Source organism: Oryctolagus cuniculus, chromosome 1 (assembly GCF_051225735.1).
Source record: "Oryctolagus cuniculus isolate XC-2025 breed Fujian yellow rabbit chromosome 1, ASM5122573v1, whole genome shotgun sequence".
Taxonomy (NCBI): domain Eukaryota; kingdom Metazoa; phylum Chordata; class Mammalia; order Lagomorpha; family Leporidae; genus Oryctolagus; species Oryctolagus cuniculus.
In genome coordinates this window covers 117,992,157-118,013,734 of record NC_142867.1, presented here as the reverse complement: position 1 = coordinate 118,013,734, position 21,578 = coordinate 117,992,157, and the positions used below count along the sequence as shown (strand labels likewise).

At 45.9% G+C, this 21,578-nt stretch overlaps 1 protein-coding gene across 4 annotated transcripts in view; it reads left to right on the top strand.

Annotated features, from left to right (window-relative positions):
- Positions 1–20,095, top strand: part of SIAE (sialic acid acetylesterase) — a 37,471-nt gene extending 17,376 nt beyond the window's left edge. For 2 of the 4 annotated variants that reach the window (XM_002708317.6, XM_051818768.3), the window contains exons 4-10: positions 1,975–2,113; positions 4,996–5,173; positions 7,756–7,865; positions 8,718–8,851; positions 16,044–16,201; positions 17,094–17,289; positions 18,485–20,095. In XM_002708317.6, the coding sequence (XP_002708363.2) occupies positions 1,975–2,113; positions 4,996–5,173; positions 7,756–7,865; positions 8,718–8,851; positions 16,044–16,201; positions 17,094–17,289; positions 18,485–18,706 (1,137 nt within the window). In that variant the 3' untranslated portion in view covers positions 18,707–20,095. Of the gene's footprint in view, positions 1–1,974; positions 2,114–4,090; positions 4,175–4,995; positions 5,174–7,755; positions 7,866–8,717; positions 8,852–16,043; positions 16,202–17,093; positions 17,290–18,484 lie in introns of those variants that run through there. The other 2 variants (XM_089313953.1, XM_089313960.1) reach the window with 2 other exon arrangements.
- The last annotated feature ends 1,483 nt before the right edge of the window (positions 20,096–21,578 follow it).

Here is a 21,578-nt window from a genome sequence, read left to right as displayed (position 1 = left end):
CATGGAAGCAGCATACGATGCTTGGTGCTAAGCGCAGGACTGAATTTCAAGGGAGGTGACTTTTTACAGGTACTTGCTGCTGAAAAATAATTTCCCTGCCAGAAGATACTGTGTGCGCATTAGCCTGTTTGTACTGTTCAGTGTTTATTTCACATGTAGCTTGCCAGGCAAGCTCCTGAATGAACACTCTGGATTTCCTATGGAATTTTCCTGAGACCATGTGTAATCTCTGTCCGGAAAGCAGGAAGACCAGTAGCCTTGACAGGCAAGAGCTGTTGTCACCCAGGGAGCGTTTCAGGCTGTGGCTGCCAGTGGGACCAGAAAAGCCATTTCATTTGCATCGGGCTATCTTCTTGGCTGCAGCGGGCCCAGCGGCAAGTAGAAAGGCGATTCAAGGGGCAGCACATTGCAGAGCCGTGCTCTGTGGGGCACCCTGGCTGCTCCCTCATTCCTCTTAACACTGTGGGCTGGAAGGCCAGCTGTATTCTCTGTGGTGGGTGGGAAGCAGAGCGAGCCAGCTGCACACTCTGTGGCTAGTGGCCAATGGAAAGTGTCCCAGCCTCCTGTGCCTCTCGCTGTAGCAGCCGGCTCAGCTGGAGCGCTTGTTCCCCGAGGCGAATGGTAACTAGCTAGGCTTCCTGATGCTCTTGAGAGCCCTTTGTTTTGGGAGAAGCTGGACTAGGCTGAGGGAGAGGGGGGGATGGACAGAGGAGTCAAGAAAAAAACATACACACAAACCAAAATGCAAAGCAAGAAAATTCTGATCTATTCGTTTCAAAATAGAGGAAAAACATAACTTAAAAAAATCAGGACTGAAGGAAATAGCACTTGTGTGCAGTAAGTTCACGGAAAATGGGACTTAATAGGATGAACAGATACTCCTCCGTGTAGCACATACATTCCTGTCCAGAAAAACCCTAAGCCGCTCCTGTCGTGCTCTTGGCAGCTGATGAGCCTTCAGAAGGTGACTTGGGAAAATGGGATCTGTGTTTGGAGGGACACTTTTCTTTGCTGAAGTCCTTAGGACTGTGCTGAACTGTTAACCTGACCACCAACTTTTACACTGCCATGCAACCCATGCTGTTCTCTGGTGATGTCCCAGCACCAGCATGAGAATGTAAGCCCAAGACTGAACGATCTTTTAGTAGTGCTGCAATTCTGTCTCAGGTGTGGCTTGTTGACTACACTTCTCCTGCTTGGTGTGAATTTCCCTGACCTGCTTCCTTTTTTTTTTTTTTTTTTTTTTTTGACAGGCAGAGTGGACAGTGAGAGAGAGAGAGACAGAGAGCAAGGTCTTCCTTTTGCTGTTGGTTCACCCTCCAATGGCCGCTGCGGCCGGTGCACTGCGCTGATCCGATGGCAGGAGCCAGGTGCTTCTCCTGGTCTCCCATAGGGTGCAGGGCCCAAGCACTTGGGCCATCCTCCACTGTACTCCCTGGCCACAGCAGAGAGCTGAACTGGAAGAGGGGCAACCGGGACAGAATCTTGTGCCCCGACCGGGACTAGAACCCGTGTGCCGGCGCCGCAAGGTGGAGGATTAGCCTATTGAGCCACGGCGCTGGCTCGGACCTGCTTCCTTAAGCACCATTTTGAAAGAAATTAATTGCCATGGCTTTGGGCGATCAGATTCTTTTTAGAGTTGACAGCTTCGAGTTTCATGACATCACAGTGGTCTGATTAATAGGCAGTGTTCTTTAGCCTAAACCACTCCTCAGCCCCTCTTGTCTAATACAGACCCGCTTAAGATCACAAGTTTCATTATCTTTCTGCTCTCCTTGGGAACATGACTCAGCATGGTCTCTGTCAAAGTAGGTTAAGGTGATTGAGTCCAGCTCATTACTGGTTTTGGCTATTCATTTGATCTCAGTATATTGAAGACACAGAAGGCACACCACAGATTGTTAGTGTTTACTAAGAGGCCACGGGCTAGTTCACCATCCACTAGGTTAAGTGACATTTGAATTTCTCTTCCAGATATTTAATGCTACGAAGGAGATGTACAACATTGCTCCCTATCAGTCTGTCCGCATCATGTCTGTCTCTCTTGTTGAAGCCGAGGAGGAACTGGAGGACCTTACTGAAATTGACTTGCCATGGTCTAAGCCCACCCCAGGTACATGATTTCGTTAATATGTGCCAGCTCCTTTGTAATGGGTTAGCTTCCTAAGTAGAATCTGTAAGCTTGACGTTTGTTGTTGTCTACTTATTGCTATTCACCAACCCTGTCACTCATTTCTCATCGGCTCTTCATTGCGTTCCCGATGGTGACTGTTTCATGTTTTCTCCCAGGGCTCCACTGATCAGAATTCCCTTTTGCTATGAGGAAGTGACCCTTCCTCCAACTTCAGTGACAGTATTGAGGGCCTTCAGTGTGAGCTGTGCCAGCACTTCCTTCCAGTGCCTCACCCCCCCCTTCTGTCCCTTAGCCTCTGTTCTCCCCCCCAATCCACTCAGCATGGGTCTTTATTTTATGGTTGTTCGGTGTTGGAATCTGTGCTAGCCCCCAAGGATAGATACAGCAGTGACTAAGTCAACTACACTGTGCTCTCAGACCAAGCTAAATATAACCAGCGGCCTTCTCATGAGGCTTCGGATTTCTCCTTTGCTTTGTTAAACCTTTGGAGGGCATCTTTTGTTTTCATTCTTTCTGCTGTCCTGCCATGTGTCTCTACGGAATCCTCTGTAATCTGGCTTCTGCATCCACCTCAACCGCTGTTCACTTCCAGGTTGCTGCTGCTGTTCTCATTATAAACTCTGGAGACCTCTGCAGCATTCAGCACTGAAGACTGCCCCTTTGGAAAGCCACAGGTCCCTCCTGTCTCGTGTGGTTCTTCCTCATCCTCGTGTTCTTCCTCTTTCTTGTCTTCAGTCCCTTCCTTCAAGTATGGTCCCTGTGTTCTTTCTGGGCCCTTTGCTTCATCTGTACATGCTTTATATTGGTGAACGTAGTTGCTTCTACATTTTCCAGTGTTCATTTGTTCAGCAAGTATTTGAGTTCCTACTATGTGCTGCTGTTACCCAAGTGTTACAAGAAGGGATACAGTAGGGCGCGTTGGGCTGGGAGGAGGTAGTGGTTGCAAGTTAGAGTGGTCAGGGACATCCCAGCTGAGCGGGGTGACATTTCAGTAATAACCTGGAAGAGGTGAGTAACAGCTGCAGAGATCTGGGACGCGCGTGGGGGCAGGTGTCAAGTCGCTCCCACCTCTCCTGTCATCATGTTTCTTTCTCACTGAAGCTGGAAGGTTCTCCAGTGTTTGGAGGATTTGTATCCTCAGATTGGACCCGCATAGATGACCCAGGATGCCGTTTTCCTCCAAAGGTCCTTGCCCTTACATCTACAGGGTCCTTTTAGCCATGCAAGGCAACGTCTTCTCGGTGCTGGGGGAAGGGGGCAGGCATCTTTGGGGGCTTGCTAATCTGCCTACCTCACGTGTTGCACTTTGAAGTGTCGTTCCTTTTTCTCTGCTCCCATATGTGGCTCCAGCCTCCTTCGCAGTCTTCCACCATTCTCCTTTTGTAATCTCTGTTCCAAACACTTTCAGAATGTTTCCTGTCCTTTGTGTCTCTTCTCCTATTTTTTTTTTTTATCCCTAGAATGCCAGCTCTGCTTATTAAACTATTGTCTGTCCTTCAAAACTTGCCCTCCCTTCTTTGCCTTCCTCTCGACCTTTCCACTCTACCTCCTATCAAGGAATCCTCCTTTACACCAGCTGCTCACAGCCAGCCAACACCAGCCAGCACACCCTTGCTGATTCTCCACTATGTCCTAGATACAGAATGCAGAAGCAAGTAAGATGATGTCCCTGCCCTCAGGTAGCCAACAGTGGAGTGAAGCAAGGGAAACACTAAGCAGATTATTATTGGGAAGTGTGGTGCTAGAGCTACGCGTAGAAGATTGTGGGAGCTAGAACAGGAGCTCAGTCTTTATTAGGATTTTTATGATCTGCCTCTTATTTTAAATTCTTCCATTGGTGTTAAAACCCCTTAATGTATGCTTTTACCTATTAAGGCACTTAAAATATTTTGCCACTTTTTTATTTTATCATATATTTTATTCAACTAAATACTTGTCTTATTCTGTAAACTATAGGGCCTATGAAGAGAGCTTCCGTGTTTCTCCACGTCTCTTTCATTGCTGTATCCATACCATCTACTAGTTCCTGACCCATAGTAGGTGCTCAATCAATTTTAGTTCCTTTGACTTTGATTGAAATTCTCACTACTGTATTATCAGCTTTTGCGCTGCCAGAATTATACTGAGATTGAATCTTTCATGGTGCCACACTGGCGACTTCTACACAGCACATCTTTAATAAGTGGGTCGAGTTGCTGCCATCCACTGTGTGTGCATGCCTGTTCCTCCTCCTCAGCTTTGTTCTTCGGTGGAGGTTGCTCCTGGGGCCTGCAGTGGTTGCTGGGAAGAGTGAGACACTGACGAGAGTTAAACCTCAGGAATGAGTGGTAGGGAAGAGGAGAGATGGGGAAGAGGACAGCCCAGAGACCCGGTGCCTTTCTGCCTCTTCTCTATTGAGGAAGGGTATTAATATTCCCAGGTTCTGAGGCACGTGCAGAGGGCGGAGAAGTGTGGGAAACCCGCTTGCCTGGTGAGAGCTTTGGCTCCCTGAGTATGTACACGAGTGTTATTTTTCACTCAGATTACCATTTGCCTCTGTCCCCGGGTGAGAGCAGCATTTTCTCACTACCAGAACAAGCATCTTCGGCACCTGAGAAAATAGTGAAGCCAGATAGAAGGAGACTGTCCCCATGACTATAGTTTCCTCGTTGGGAGACTCTTGTTAGGGAAGGTTTGAAAGAGGTGCTTGGTCTTGATGCTGTTTTTTCTTGTTTCCTCTCTTATCCTACCTGTGAAAAGTCTTAGAAAGGAACAGAAGGGATGAGCACACCCGTCCTTTTACCCATACCCATCTAGTAGTTACAGTTTGTATCTGTTTCCCTTTTCCCTGACTGTTCTTCCTGAACTCTTTCTGTGAACAGGCAACTTAGGCCACGGAAACTTCACCTACATGTCAGCTCTATGCTGGCTGTACGGGCGCTACCTGTATGACACTCTGCGGTATCCTGTGGGGCTCGTCTCCTCCGTCTGGGGTGGGACAGCCATTGAAGCCTGGTCATCTGAAAGGGTGCTGAAAGCCTGCAACATCCCTGATCACGGGTAAGAGCGCGTTCTCCAGGCTGGGAGAAAGCCTGCCAGGGCGAGGACCATGGTCTCCTCTGGGAGTTGGGGATGAGGGTACTTCAAAAAGTTCATGGAAAATGGAATTAAAAAATAATGGGTGGGGCTGGCATGGTGGGTAAAGCTATACAGGGTGCTGGGTTCTCTCCCAGCTGCCGCACTTTCAATCTAGCTCCCTGCTAATGGCCTGGGAAGGCAGCAGAAGGTGGCCAAATGTTTGGGCCCCTGCACATGTGGGAGACCTGGGTGATGCTCCTGGCTTTGGCCTGGCTCAGCCCTGGCTGTTGCAGCCTTCTGGAGCGTGAACCAGTGGATAGAAGATCTCGCTCTCTCTGTCTCTCTGCTCTTGCTCTCTCTTTGTAGCTCTTTCAAATAAATAAATCTTAAAAAAAAAAAAAAAAAGATGGGGCCGGCACTGTGACATAGTGGGTAAAGCCGCCACCTGTGGTGCTGGCATCCCATATGTGTGCTGGTTCTAGTCCCGGCTGCCCCTCTTCTGATCAAGCTCTCTGCTCTGGCCTGGGAAAGCAGTGGAAGATGGCCTAAGTACTTGGACCTCTGCACCCACGTGGGAGACCTGGAAGAAGCTCCTGGCTCCTGGCTTCAGATCGCCATAGCTCCAGCCATTGTGGCCAGCTGGAGAGTGAGCCAGTGGTTGGAAGACCTCTCTCTCTCTCTCTCTCTCTCTCTGCCTCTGCCTCTGCCTCTCTGTAACTCTGCCTTTCAAATAAATAAATAAAATCTTAAAAAAAAAAATAGATGACAAGCATACTCCATGAACTTTTTGAAGTACCCTTGTATATGTTGAATATCCAAATATGTGTTGAACATAATGTAGTTTATTGATATACAGACAGGATATTGTTTTCTTTGTCACTACCATAATCACCTGAGTGTATAGTAAAAAGGAATTATGATCCTTTTCTTTAATAATATAAATAGTTAATACTTATTAAAAGCTTTCTGAATGACAGAGACTGTTCTCAGCAATTTATATATATTAACCCATCTGATACTCCCAACAACCCCTTGGTGTGTCAATACCATCAGCACACCATGGATCAAGACACCAAGTCTCAGAGGTTTGCAACTTGCTCATGGACATGATTACTAAGTGGCAAAGTCAGGCTTCCGTGCCTATTCCTAAGCACTGTGCTCTACTGCAGAGAACAGACAATCTACTAGGAAGAACAAATATGGAAGCGTGCACCCAAAGAAATCTACTGGTATACTGATGTGAAAGTCCACTTAGCAAGAGCTGGATCAGGAGGAGTGCACCAGGGAAGGAAGGACAAGTTAATACCCACCCTGACACTAAGTATTAGTGTGGAGATGAGCAATGGGAGACTGCTTTCATGGACCTTGTCTTGTTCACTTGAGAAGGCCTTGGGGAGGATGGCCTTGAGCTCTCTGTAGGGCTTGAACAAAGCTTCTCGGTGGGCAGAGGAGGTGTTCAGCTTTGGAGCAGGAAGAATGGTAGAGCGGGTGAGAGTGTCAGGCCCAGCAGGAACCGGGAGAGGGGTCAGAAGCCAGATCTCCCAGATTTCTTGATTTAAGAAGGCATACATCAAGGATGTGAGGGTGTAGGTATTCTTATTTACAACTGCTAGGAGGATAAATTCACCCAAGTATTCTTTTCTTTTTTAAACATTTTATTTTTTGAAAAAAGATTTTGTTTACTTGAGGGGTAGAGTTAGAGAGAGAGAAAGAGAGAGAGAGAGAGAGAGAGAGAAATGGAGGGAGGGGAGAGAGAGAGAGAGAGGGAGAGAGAGAGAGGTCTTCCATCCACTGGCTCACTCCCCAAATGGCTGCAATGGCCGGAGCTGAATTGATCCAAATCCAGGAGCCAGGAGCTTCTTCTGGATCTCCCACATGGGTGCAGGGGCCCAAACACTTAGGCCATCTTCCACTGCTTTCCCAGGCCACAGGCAGAGAGCTGGATCAGAAGAGGAGCAGCCGGGACATGAACTGGTGCTCACATAGGGTGCAGGTGCCACAGGCAGAGGCCTTAGCTTACTGCGCCACAGCGCTGGTCCCAGCACCCAAGTATTCTGCAGATAAATTTGGGGACATATTCAAAGATTTTATGCCTTTTGACTCAGCAGTTTCTTTTCTAGGAATTTATTTTAGGAAACGAATTAAGCAGGTGTTCCATGATTTAGCTATAACAAAGGTAATCATGGCATTGCTTATAAAGCAAAAAATTTAATAAAACAGTCTAAGTGGCCACTCACTGACTATGAATCAGATGAATTTATTGCCTGTGGGAGAGACTCAGAATAAAGCACTCCTCCCCTCCGGCTTTGATTACCTTCTCTGGGACCTGGGAGGATCCATCCTGCACTCCCACGAGCTCATATGGTTATCGTAGGAAGAACCTGGAAGTGAAATTTAGAGGCTGTTCACATGTGTTTAGGTACAACAGAGCAGGTCATTTTAGTTCTGTGTTGCTTTTGTCAGATGTTTACCCCAAGAGGGAGGGGACAGATACCCAGCTTAGGAGCCATCACTTGATGAATCATTAGCTCTCCGGTGACACTTTGGCTTCCTACTGACTTTAGGTACATTCCGGAAGAGTCTGTTACTGGCCCCAGGGAGCACTCTGTTGTCTGGAATGCCATGGTCCATCCATTATGTAATATGACTCTGAAAGGAGTGCTGTGGTACCAGGGTGAGTGTTCAGTTTGTTATTTTTCCATTGTGTTTGTTACTGTATTGCATAACAAACCACTCTAGAACTTAGTGGCTTGAAGCCACCATAATTTTATCTCACTCTTTGGTTAGCAAGGTTTTTCTCTCTGGGCTGCTTCAGCTAGATTTCTTTTCTCTCAAGCTCTTGAGATTTATTTATTTGAAAGGCAGAGTTAGAGAGAGAAAGAGAGAGAGAGAGAGAGAGAGAGAGAGAGGTCTTCCATCTGCTGCTGGTTCACTTTCCAAATGACAGCAAAGGCTGGGGCTGGACCAGGCTGAAGCCAGGAGCCAGGAGCTTCTTCCCAGTTTCCCACATGGGTGCAAGGGCCCAAGCACTTGGGCCATCTTCCACTGTTTTCCCAGGTGCATTAGCAGGGAGTTTGATCAGAAGCAGAGCAGATGAAACTTGAACCCATATGGGATACTAGTGTCACAGGAAGCAGCTCAACCCACTACACCACAATGCTGGCTCCTCAGCCAAGTTTCTTTTGGGACTACTTAAGTGTCTGGGCACCTGGCAGGTGGATGCCCTGGATGAGCTAGGCCTATGTACTAGGGCACCAGGATTCTCCGGTGGCCTCTCCTCCTTCAGCAAGCTAGTTAGAACTCGTTTGTCATCTACATTGTACTCTCAGGCTCCCAGGGCATCCAGAGAGATAGTGAAGCCCACAGCAGAAGCACTTGCTTATACCATGTTCACTGACATCCCATTGGCCAGTGGAGAGGGACCGTGGGAAGGCACACCTCAGGGCATGGATAGAGGGAAGGAGGTAACCTGTGGCCCCCTTTCTCAGTCTGTCATAACCCCTCTCACAGTGTTGACTATTTTTAGGGGAGTCCAATATGGATTATAACAGGAACCTGTACAATTGCACGTTCCCTGCACTCATTGAAGACTGGCGCCAAACCTTCCATCGTGGCTCTCAGGGCCAGACAGAGCGTTTCTTCCCATTTGGATTTGTTCAGGTATGTGTTGAGAGGAGGAGAGTTTACTTGTGGCAATCTATGTTTTTTTTGTCCTCATTGTGTGCTGGTCATGAACTGAATACGAGGTTTCATTCCTAGCTCAGTGATGGCACAAATGAATCTTCAAGAAATGGTTAAGAAGTAACTAATACTTCTTCCTCTCCCTTAAGATTTACTTTTTATTTGAAAGAGTTACAGAGAGAAAGGGAGGGAGGAGGGGTAGGAGAGAGAGAGGTAGAGATATCGACATCTTCCATCTGCTGGTTCACAGATGGCTGTACAGCCAGGGCTGGACCAGACCAAAACCAGGAGCCAGGAGCTTCATCCAGGTCTCCCATGTGGGTGGAGGGGCCCAAACACTTGGGTCATCTTCTGCTGCTTTTCCCAGGCCATAGCAGAGAGCTGGATTGGAAATGGAGCAGCCGGGACTCAAACTGGTGCCCATCTGGGACGCTGGTGTCTGTCAGCAGCTTTACCTGCTAATGACACAACGCTGGCCCAAATACTTCTTATTAAAAAAGTTGTAGTTTTTTGGAAAAAATATCAAAAAGAAAAAAGCTAAAACATGGATAATTCTATAGTCCAGAAGTAAGCAGCCTTTTTCTGCTTATGTGTGTTTGAAATAAGACCCATACAGGCTGGCGCCGTGGCTCATTTGGTTAATCCTCTGCCTGTGGCGCCTGCATCCCATATGGGCTCCGGGTTCTAGTCCTGGCTGCCCCTCTTCCAGTCCAGCTCTCTGCTGTGGCCTAGGAGGGCAGTGGAGGATGGCCCAAGTGTTTGGGCCCCTGCACCTGCATGGGAGACCAGGAAAAAGCACCTGGCTCCTGGCTTTGGATCGGCACAGAACTGGCTGTGGTGGCCATTTGGGGAGTGAACCAACAGAAGGAAGACCTTTCTCTCTGTCTCTCTCTCACTAACTCTGTCAAAAAAAAAAAAAAAAAAAAAAGAAAAAAGAAAAAAGAAATAAGACCCATACAATAATACTGTACCCTATCTTTCTTTTTAAAAAATATCTTATGTGAACATTTGTCATGTCTATAAATACTGACCTTTAACATGATTTGTAATAATTGCAGAATATTCTGAAATATGGTTGTATTGTAATTTATTTAGTTCTCAACACATGAATACTTAGGTTATTTTAAATGTTTTGGTTTTACAAGTAGTAGTGGCGTGTTTATTTTCCTTGAAGCTAAATCACTGTGTGGATGCCTAATTATTTCCATAAATTCCCAGGAATGAAATTGCTGTGGTGAAAGGCATACCTTTATAAGGCTTTGAACATGTCCCCAAGTTTCTCTGCAGAATTTATTTATATCTTGGCAACTGTCTGTGAGAACGTCCCCCTCCCCACACCTCCCTCACTTGCAGTATTTCTTTCACCTGCTAGAATGTTCCATCCTCTCTTGCTCTCCTTGCAGGGATGGCCGACTCCCATACTTTCCCCATTTCCAATCATCCTGCAGTCTGGATCTTAGTTAAGGGACTTCTTGCTACCCTCCCAAGTGTTCCCCCAGATAATGATCTTCTCGTACCTTCCACTTCCCCATTTTGCTTTCATGTAGGTGGTGCACATGGCCAGATGATTTTCTCTATCACAGTTATATCCCTGGTACGGAGTTGGTCAATAGTCATTAAATAATGGCTTAAGCATATGCACAAAGGAAAAAAAGATATCAGAGAAGGAGCCTTTCATTAGAAAGAAAGATTCTCTTTTCAGCCTTGCCTAAAAAAGAATAAACATATTTGGCCGAGCTCCTAATTGCCTTGCTTCACGTGTTCATCTAAGATCCGTGGGCACCAGACTTTTTGGTGGGGGTCTAGCTTTTCTGGACCAGAGGCAATTAAATAAGATATAATAAAAACTTGCAACATAACTATGAGACAGTCATTATGTGAATGGAACAGGCACAGTTCCAGACATCGACCCCACACAACCCCAGATATCTCCTGCTCATCACCTTCCTGTCTCCTCCACCTTTCTGACGTCTCCATACCCCTTTTTTGAATATAGATTTTTATAGACCCTTCTTCCCATTTAAAATTACTTTATGATCACTTTCTTCATTCTTATTTTTGTTTTGACTTTGAAACAAAATTATTCTCATTATTTTCAAAATAGCAGCTCTTGTCAACAGTTGTGTATTACTTTTGGTAGAAACCACACTTCTCTCTTCTCCCTTACCCTGTGTACATGGTGATTTGAATGTGACTTCAGCTAATTCAAACTCAGAGTGGTGGTCTTTTTTTTTTTTTTTTTTTTTTTTAAAGATTACTTGGACGGTACAGTTAGAGAGAGAGAGAGAGAGAGTGCTCCTTGTTTGCTATCCATTGTATGAGGTGTTAGGAATTACAGTCTATCAGCAAGACCTGGGCCTTGTACAAGTTTATAAGCTGTGGGCCTTAGCTTTGTGATATTTAATGAAAATATGCTGGTTACTTATGGAAGCCTGGAAGTATAAATTTTCCTTGAAAGGAAACTATCCAATGTGATGACATAGTAGTTCAGGGCATGAATCTGGAACGAGACTGCCTGGCTCTGACACTTCTTGACCTGTGTCATTTTGACCACGAGATACTTATTTCCTTCTTAGTTTAAGTATTAGATGAGTTAGCCCCACGTAAAGTCTTGCACATGCCAGATAATGTTAGTATTTTTCACTGTGAGAGAAATCAGGAAATCTGGAGAGGAAAGATGAATTGGCTTCATAGAAGTGTTGGATTTGGGGGCCGGCGCTGTGGCATAGAGGGTAAAGCCACTGTCTCTGATGCTCTGCCATCACTGTGCTTCTTGATGTTATCTCAGATTAAGAAAGTGGAAGGAATTTCATTTGGGTATGGAATGTGCTGGTGCCCCCATGTGTCCAGTTTGTGGTAGTGTAGTCAAATAAATTGCTGCAGGAATTCTCAGCAAACTGCCATTTTGAAAACAACTCCCCTTGGCCTGTGAGGCTGTTAATTGAATTTCTCTCTGCTGAGCTTCAGCCTGGTACTTAACCATAGATTCCTTCTGGCAGCTTTGTGTCTGTGTTCCATATTGTGACCCTGCTGGTGAACACGCTTCTCCTTCCGGTCTCCTGGGTGTTGTGTAGAAGGCGTAGGGTGACTCACTGGCTCTTTTTTGTTCTAGTTGCTAGTTTTCATGAGATTCCACTGGGTAGGTTCAGCACCTTGTATTATTTCATATGGTAAAGCTGGTTTGCATAGGATGATTCCAGTGAGAGAGCTGGAAATGTCCTCTTCGTTCCATATCATAGCCAAGGCTGCTCTCTGCTATCATTGCGACCTGCTCCATGGTTTCCAGATGGGTTTCTAGTCTTTCTAGAGTTAAGTGGAGAAGTAGAAAGTGTCCTCCATTTAAGCTTTATTTGGCCACTTTTGTAGGGATGATGTCAGGTGTTTCTTAGGCTATGTGAGTAGTAAAACCATCTGTGATGCAGCTCCTCTGGTGGGGCTGAACTTTTAGAAATGGAGTCAAAAGCCAGCGTGGTTGATGGCCCAGACCTGCCCAATTTGTGATCTGACTTACTGCTAATCATGATTTATAAAAGAGGGTTATAGGTTGGTGACTCAGTGGCTGGAACTAGAGCTAAGAATAAGATGCTTTATAAATCAAAGAACAGGGTGACGTAAACATCAAAAAAGTAAGGAAGAAATAGTGGGACTTCATGCATCACAGCAATACTAAAGAATTTTTCTGGGGAGCTGGCACTGTGTGGTACAGTGGGTAAAGCCTCCACCTGTAATGCTGGCATCCCATTTGGGTGCCATTTTGGGTCCTGGCTGCTCGACTTCCATTCCAGCTTCTTGCTAATGCATCTGGGAAAGCAACGGAGGATGGCCCACACTGCACCCACATGGGAGACATGGAAGAAGCTTCTGGCTCCTAGCTTCGGACCAGCCCAGCTCTGGCTATTGTGGTCATTTAGGGAGTAAACCAGTGGATGGAAGATCTCTCTCTCTCTCTTTCTCTCTCTCTTTCTCTTCCTGTAACCCTGCCTTTCAAATAAATAAATAAATATTAAAAAAAACAAAACAACTATTTTTTCTGGAAGCCTCTGTCCTTTCCAGGAGTAGGAATGAATTAACTTTGAATCTAGAGGAAATCAGTCTAGTCCGCTACGGTGTCTGACCACTTATCACTACTTGACTGTTCCTACATGATTCTAAGCCACTGCCATCCCTCCCTTGAATTATTATCTCTTTAGGATGTTCTCACCGCGTCCAAGTGGTGCTCAGACTGAAGCTCCAGTGGGGCGCCCCCATGTGGCTGAGGTCAGTAAGGCCATGTGTGACCCCACCTCCTAATTCTTTCTCTCTCTCTGCTTCAGCCACACTGACTGCCTGCCTTTCTTTTTTGTAAGCACAACAGGAATATTCCCATCTCAGGGAATATTACCATTTTCTGTTCCTTCTGCCTGGAAAGCTGTTGACTTGACTTTATAGTAATGCTTAACATCCATTATTGTGTATGTAGCAGCTTAGAATGACGCCTCACACACTAGTAACCCCAGTTTGTATGGGTGAGGAGCCTGGGCATGCAGGGTTCAGTAGGGTCCTCTGCCGTGGCACAGAGCTGGGGTCTCATTTGAGGCTGAGTTCTCACAGCTCATGTCACTGTTGGCAGAATCCATTTTCTTGAGGCCGTAGAACTCATGGCAGCTTCCTTTTTGAAGACCAGCAGGTGAGTGTCTGACCTTCAGACCCTCACCCCAGGGGCTCACCTGACCAGGTCAGGCTCACCACAGTCCTTTTCCTTTTGGGGATCTTGAAGGCAACCAAGCAGGGACCTTACTTAGATCAGCAAAGTGCCTTCATCTTTGCCACCTGGCAGAAGATAATAACAGGAGTGATTTTTCATTACCTTTGCCATAGCCTATTGGTTGTAAGCAAGTTACAACCTGCTCCCCCAAAAGGGGAGGGTATTTGATGAGGGCGTGAGGCATTGTGGCTCATCTTAGAATTTTGCCTCACACATCATAGATTTTCATAGCTGCTTTTCATGGGCCTTCCCACTTCCTTCCTTGATCTATTTTTCTCTAATCTGCTGACTTTCCCACAGGAAAGTAATTTACTTTTTTACCTTGTTTATTGGTCTTCTGTCCCCACTAGAATGTAAGCATGGGAAGGGATTTCTGTATTTCGTTCCCTGCTCCGGCTCCTGGGCCAGTGTTTAGTGCCTGACACCGAGTGGGTAAACATCTGTTAGAAGACTGAACCGATAGATGGTACATGAGCTGTTGGTCCTACAGAGGCAGCATCGTTTCCCAAATACTCTACTACTACTTGCTGCAATACCCCCAGTTCCAAGTGGATGACTCAGATTCTACAGATTCCGAGTGCGTCGGTCAGTTTGTCTTATTTCTGACCATCCCGTTTCTCTTACTTATTTCTAACCTCTAGTTTAGGCTTGTGTTTTTGTGTGTCCAGTTATCATGGTAGTCTCTGTCTACTTTAGTCCCTGCCCCCTTTTTTGGGGCCAGAGCCATTTGTGTGATCACTGGGTTAATCTTTTGTACAGGTCCATTGTGTCACATCAGTAATTTCATGGGCTTTCTTATTATTGGGTTGAGATTCATGTAACCTGAAATTTATCATTTTGAGGTGTTCAGTTCAGTGGTATTTTAGTGTATTTGTAAGGCTGTACAGCTGTCATCCCTACAGTGGTTCCCTGTTGCTCACAGAATCAAGTAGAAATTCTGTGTCCAGACACTTAGTCTGCTGTCTTTCCAACCATGTGTTTCCCAGAAAAAAATCCCCCCGTTTGTCTGGATTGCTCTCTCTCTCAAGACAGCCATCCTCCTTCCTACCTTCACACCTTATAGAGGTCTGCCAGGTGAAGTAAGAGCAATCCTGTGTGTGTGTGTGTGTGTGTGTTTTACAGATTCAGAGGTCATGTTTTCCTGTAATAATCTTTGTTCTAAATATATAGCACTTGCTGTACAATCTTATGTTTAATCCATACTGTTTTATTCTGCTTACAATTTCTTGTTTTTATTTTTTATTTCTTATGTGCAGGTCTGTCCCCCAAACAAAGCTGTAAAGTAGTTGCACCAGTTAGCCACAACTATGTAACAAACCACCACAGTACCCCACACAAAATAACCTTTTTGATTACAACTCAGGTGTCTGGGGATCTGGGCACTTGGTGCTGTTGGCTCCAGTGCGCTTTTTTAGACCTCTGTGCATCAGCAGGAGCCTCTGCTCCCTCCACTTGGGGCATGGCCTGAGTGGATTAGACAGGCAGCTCTAGTGGTACATATGAGTACCGAACTGCTAGATAAGGTCTCTTGAGGCCTAGGTCGGAATTGACACAGCATGACTTCTGCTTCCATCCGTTGGCCCTAGCACACCACATGGCTGAGCTCAGAATCAAGGGGAAGGGAAATAGAGTCATCCTCTTCCCGGCAGGAACAGCAAAGCCGCGTGGCAAGAGGGTGAAAGAAGACTTGGAAGCCTTGCAGCTTGCCACACACTCCAGGGCAGATTCTCTGCTTCCCCCTGGTGCTTTCTCCTGTCTTGTATTCAGATCTGTCAGTAGCCTGTTTTGTGACAGACTATCTCAAAACGTAGTGGCTTACAACAGCAGCCATTTTATTTGCTGATTTTATGGGTTGACTGTCAGGGCTCAGCTGGGATGGTTCAGTGGCGCACTTTACAATGTGAGCCAGGCTTGCTCTCATGGCTGTGATTTGAACTAGAAAAGCTAGAGTTCTCTTGACTGGCCCCTCAGTGGGGATTGCTGGGACCCGAGAGCCTCTCTATGACCTTTCCATTTCCAAGGCCTCTCTCCAGCTAGGTAGTTGGATCTGTTTTTACATGGCCAGTGCAGGGTTCCAAGAGAGTGAAAGTGGAAGGCGGGGTCTCTGAAGGCAGAGCCTCAGAAGATGCACAGCATCCATTCTGCTGCATTCTCTTGGTTGGAACAAATCGCGGGGCTGGCCCAGATTCAGTGGGAGGAGAAACAGAGCTCACTTCTTGATGAGAGGTGTGGCAAAGCCGGGTCGTGAAAGGGTGCACGGGAGGAGAGCGGTTGTTGCTCCATTTTTGGGAAGACACTGCTACAACAGTAAGGAGCTCAGTGAACACCTGTTGAGTGAGTGTTTGAACAAACGGTGAAGCAGAAGCAGTGTGTAGGTAAGAGAGACTCCAGTGCATGGTTCTGATATAACGATGTCTTCCTTCCTAGTTGTCTTCATATTTGGCTCCGCCCAGTCCTGATGAGGGATTTCCCCACATCCGTTGGCATCAAACAGCAGACTTTGGGTATGTCCCCAACGTAAAGATGCCCAACACCTTCATGGCTGTGACCATGGATCTTGGTGACAGGGACTCACCCTTTGGCAGGTATGGTTGCTGCGTGGGCTTTGCTTGAACAGTGCACGTTGTTTGTAGTTCTTCACTCTGTGTTCACTTGTGAGGGGACAGTTTGGATCAAGTCTTGGAGCTTAGAAACACAATGTCAGTCATTTCCCCTGGGCTCTGCTATATCATCAAAAAGCTCCTCAACAGCTCAGTGTCTTGATATAACAAAAATTTATTTCTTGCTCATATCTCATGTCCAGAGAAGACCCGCAGAGACTTTGCCAGGCCAGACCAACAGGGGCTCCAAGTTGATTTGTGCTCCCTGAGTCACCCTGAAGTCTCATGCTGACAATTAAGCACTTCTTAAGCCGCTTCTGCTCATACTGCATTGGCAAACCACATCACACGGCCGTGGATTGCTTTAGTGAGAGCAGGAAGTGGACTCTCGCATGTACTCAGAGGAGGAGGGGTGGAATGTTTCCGAACAGTTCCAGTGAATACCACATACTGGCTGTAGAATACAGGAGGTTTCAAATATGAAATGCAGCCTGACATGTAATGTCTGGATTCTAATAGGAACTTTGACAATATTTGTTAAATGAACAAATAAAAGCTGGGACCAAAGTATGAAGAGCTGATTCAGATGAAGCATGACTTTTTGTGATGGGAATAGTCCTACATTGATTCCAACGTCTTTTCCCACCCACAGTCCCTCCTTCCACTTACTCCTTCTTCCATGCCATCTATTGTTTCCAGGGCCCGCTCCATAGACGCCCAGAGCCCTATTCCCGCTACTATTCACCATTTCTTTTAAGCTGATAGTTCAGTGAATCTTATTCTTGCCTTCTTAAAGGATGCTTTGTGTAATACTTTTTCTGAAATGTGGATACTGTTGAGCTCAAACCCTCAGTTCTCTGCCTTCTCTGCCTTGCAGCGTCCATCCTCGTGATAAGCAGACTGTGGCCTATCGGCTGCACTTGGGTGCCCGGGCTGTGGTTTATGGTGAGAAGAATTTGATTTTTCAAGGACCGCTACCTGAGAAGATTGAACTCTTGGCTCGCCAGGAGCTGATCAACATCACATATCACCAGCAAATCCAGTTGCAGAGGCAGGACAATAAGATATTTCAGGTGAGACTAGCAGAAAAGTAGGGGTTCAGGATGCCTTCCTGCCGAGGCTCCTCCCTTTCATCACAGCATTCTATTGCTTGCTTGGTGGGCCGAGCTTTTCTCAGAAGGGCAAAGCAGCAGCTCTTGATGCATTAGCTTCGAGGCAGTTCTGACCGCACCATCAGGGACAGGGAAAGAAGCCCTATTAAAATGCTGCTCCTGTTGTGCCCTCCCCGGGCCGAACAGCCAGCTTTGCTTGTGGAAGGGCCTGCCGTTTCCTTTGTAGTGATCCAAAGACCTTCACTCCAGAATGTTTCCCTCGTCCTTGGTGTCTTTTCCTCTGACGCTGTCCTCAGTTCTGACATTCTTTGAGCTTAATGTCTTGAGATGCTTAGGTTTAGTGATTTGTAGCTTAGTGTGAGTTAATGTAGTGAGGCTGCTTTGTCCTAACACCTAGCTAGGATCTTCCTACTAGGGAATGGGGCTGATTAAAGAGGTTGTTTGGGTGTCTTCTTTAGCTGAGGGTGTGGGGCAGAGGAGTTCCTAGTTCCTTTGGGAATCTTGAGGCCTGTAGACTGGGTGGGTGTGAAACAAGGGCCCTGCAGGGGATGAAAGCGTATTACAGATAAACAAGGCGCTGACCTGGAGCTGCAAGTTCTCCAGAATCCTCACCACAACGTCTCCCTCAGATGCTTGGTCAGTGCTGAAGGTCTGTTAGCTTCTTTCCACACTGGGTTTGATGTCAATTTAGAGACTCCCACGATCCCTCTGGATTCCTACTTCTCTGCAGTCAGTTGCTGGCATTTGCCCATGACATGGCCCCAGAATCAGAGTTGGGGTCAGACTTTAACCTTTTGCATTTAGATGATTTGTGTCAAATGGGATTGCTGTCTGCTGGTCCTTCTTCATCCTCCTCTGGGAGTGTTGGGGTGCAGCAGCAGCAGGGGCAGCTTTGTTCACCCTTTTGTAGGAGGGGTCACTGGGAAAGTGTTGGAGAGCCTTCCCTAAATGCTCTATGACTGCTTCCTGTGCCCCCCCCCCAGTATGTTAGTGTTTTATTTATTCATATTATTCATTTGTCTAATCACATTATCAACCTGGAGTCAGGTTTGTCCCAGGTGAATGAGTCCTTAGGAGGGTCCTTCCCTCCCTTCCAGTGTGTCTAAAAGAGCAGCCTCTGAGCTGACCGCTCTTGTTTTCTGACTCTCTCTATCAGATCTCGTGTTGCAGTAACCATCAATGCAAGTGGCTTCCAGCTCCCATGAGCACGTTTTCCACCCGGACTCTGACCCTGAACACCAAACCTTGTCGTGACTCCGTGGCTGCTGTTCGCTATGCCTGGGACTCGTGGCCTTGTGAATATAAGCAGTGTCCCATTTACCACCCCAGCAGTACCCTGCCGGCGCCTCCCTTTGTTGCTTTCGTTAATGGACGTTAGGACAAGGTTGCCCAAGGATAGCTGCAGTGTGATCAGATCTTGGAGATAAGGGTGGGTCCTTTAGATTTTGGCGTGCAGTTCAGACAATGACATTATTGCTTTTAAAGGAAATTAATAGAAAACCTCATCGAATAGCTTTAAACTGGCCATGAGCTGGGTTGTTCTGTGGCTGCTTCTATGCTGAGATGAGCCTGGGCTGGTAGGCAATCTGAGATGCTTTTGTCCCCTACTTAGTCTAAGAGTCTGTATTGAACTACAAACAAACTGGATCTCAATGTCATTCACTTCCCTTATATTACTGGAAGTGAAATATCTAACATTTATGCCCCTTTTCTTCCAGAAGTGTGGAATCTCAGGGTTGGAAGAGATTTTTAAAGGCCATAGAGGCCAGCTAGTGTTTGTGTTCTTTCCAGAACCTCTGACAAGTTGTTACTGAACCTCTGTATGAAGTTTCCATTTTAAACTTCCTACATTTTTTCCTAATGTGGCACTTAAATCTTCCTCCTGTGAAATTTTCCTACTGTATGACAGTTTTTCAGATAATTGCAGACTTATTTTTGATTTTCTTCAATCCAAAAACCAATTCTGTTCCTTTAGTCTCAATAGTGATAACGTGAATGTTTAAAGCAAACAAGCCAGAGCCCTGTGCAGGCATTTTGGGAGGTGCTGAGGGGCTGTCTGAAGGAACAGAGAAGGCACCAGGTGGTAGGAGCCAAGTGCAGGCACTCAGGCTACCAGTAGCAGGAGGGGTGGTGGAATCACGGGCTTAGGCCGACATGGAAGTAGAGATACTGAGGCAAAGGGGTCGTTTACAGTCAAATAGGAACCTCTGAGTCTTTAAAGGTAAATGATTTAAGGGTAATCCAGATGGAAGAAAAATGTAAAGCTGAAAGTAAAGCTATGGGGCCAATATTGTGCCATAGCGGGTAAAGCACTGTCTGCAGTGCCAGCATCCCATATGGGCACCTGTTCGAGACCCGGCTGCTCCACTTCCAATCCAGCTCTCTGCTATGGCCTGGGAAAGCAGTAGAAGATGGCCCAAGTCCTTGGACCCCTGCACCTGCATGGGAGACCCAGAAGAAGCTCCTGGCTCCTGGCTTCGGATTGGCGCAGCTCCAGCTTTTGCAGCCATCTGGGGAGTGAACCAGTGGATGGAAGATCTCTCTGCCTCTGTAACTCTGCCTTTCAAATAAATAAGCACCTGAGCCCCTGCGCTCACATCGGAGACCTGAATGGAGTTTCAGGCTTCTTGCTTCTTCCTGGCCCAGCTCTGGCCATTGTGGCCACTTGGGGAGTGAACCAGCAGACAGAAGATTGATCTCTCTCTTTCAAATAAATAAATCTTTTCAAAAAGAAGTTGGAAATAAAAGTATTATAATTAGTGATGAATAATATATTTGTCTTTGAAGCATGGGAAAGATGAAAGACTGTAATCTGTGGTTTGCTTTCACCCTTGTAATGTGGAAAATGATAACTAAGGCAGTATCGCTCTCTCTGTACATCTTCCAAGGGGTTCTGGTGTATCTCTGAACACAGAAATAGCTTCTTCAGTGCTAAGGCAGAACAACAGTGCCCCCTCCAGAAGTGATGTACTCTGCAAGGATCATTGGCTCCTCTGAAGACTTCCTAGCAATGAACTTTCAAGGCCCACACTTTGATCATGCACCCATCTGGCCCCAGGGAACCACAAAGCTAGGAACAGACTCCTGAGAAAAAGTAAATGCCTCTGTCCACTCACCCCCACCCGTGGGCTGTTCACTTTGAAGGCAGCTAGAAGTAGTCAAGAACTCTAAGCCAGGCTTCTTTAATCTCCACCCCTCCAAGCATACTCAGTGTGAAAAAAATTCAGTTAGGTAGTGGGTAACATTAACAAAGCCATGTGTAAATTTATTTAGTGATTCAATAATGTAAAGAACTATGGGAATTCAGTGTATTTCTTCAAATGAAAAGAACTTGGAACTGAAAATGAAATTTATAATCACTGTACCAGAGCTGGACACTAGAGAAAAATATAGACAAAAAAATCATCCACAAATTAACCAGAAACACTTTTGGAAGACGATTGCTTTGGGTTACATAATTTTCTATACTACATAGTATGTTGCTTTGTACCTTTTTGTCTATTTTATCTAAAATTTCCTATGTAAATAGAATATAGATTTAGTGTTTTGCTTGTGGAAGTCCCACACCTTATTTAACCAGTTTCCTATTGATGGATATGTAGGTTCTTCATTTGTTTTTTGTTACAAATTTCCACAGTTAAATTGTGAGACTGTTACATGCAAACATCATACCATACATATCCAGTTATTTCTGAGCAGCCTTAATGAATAAATATATTTAAAGATAACTACAGCTTAACCCTCCCAAAGATTTAACAGTGTACATTCCCGCCAACACATTCAAAGTCCCTTTCTCCTCTCACCCTCATTGACATCAACTGTCAAATTAAAATCCTTTCAATTTGGTAGATGAAAGTTCTACTTAAGGCACTGTCAGGTTTTTAAAAACCATGACCCACAGAAAAAATATTTCACATTTTGTGTATCACTATACATGTGTAGGTGTGCATGTGATGTTTATATTGACGTTCAACCTTTTCCCATTTGATGCATTCCAACATGTTCTAATTTTTTTTTTTAAAGATTTATTTAGTTATTTGAAAGTCAGAGTTACACAGAGAGAGAAGGAGAGGTAGAGAAAGAGAGAGAGAGAGGGGTCTTCCATCCAGTTGGTTCAATCCTCAACTGGCTGCACTGGCCGGAGCTACGCCAATCTGAAGCCAGGAGCCAGGAGTTTCTTCTGGGTCTCCCACGCTGGTGCAGGGGCCCAAGGACTTGGGCCATCTTCTGCTTTCCCACGCCATAGCAGA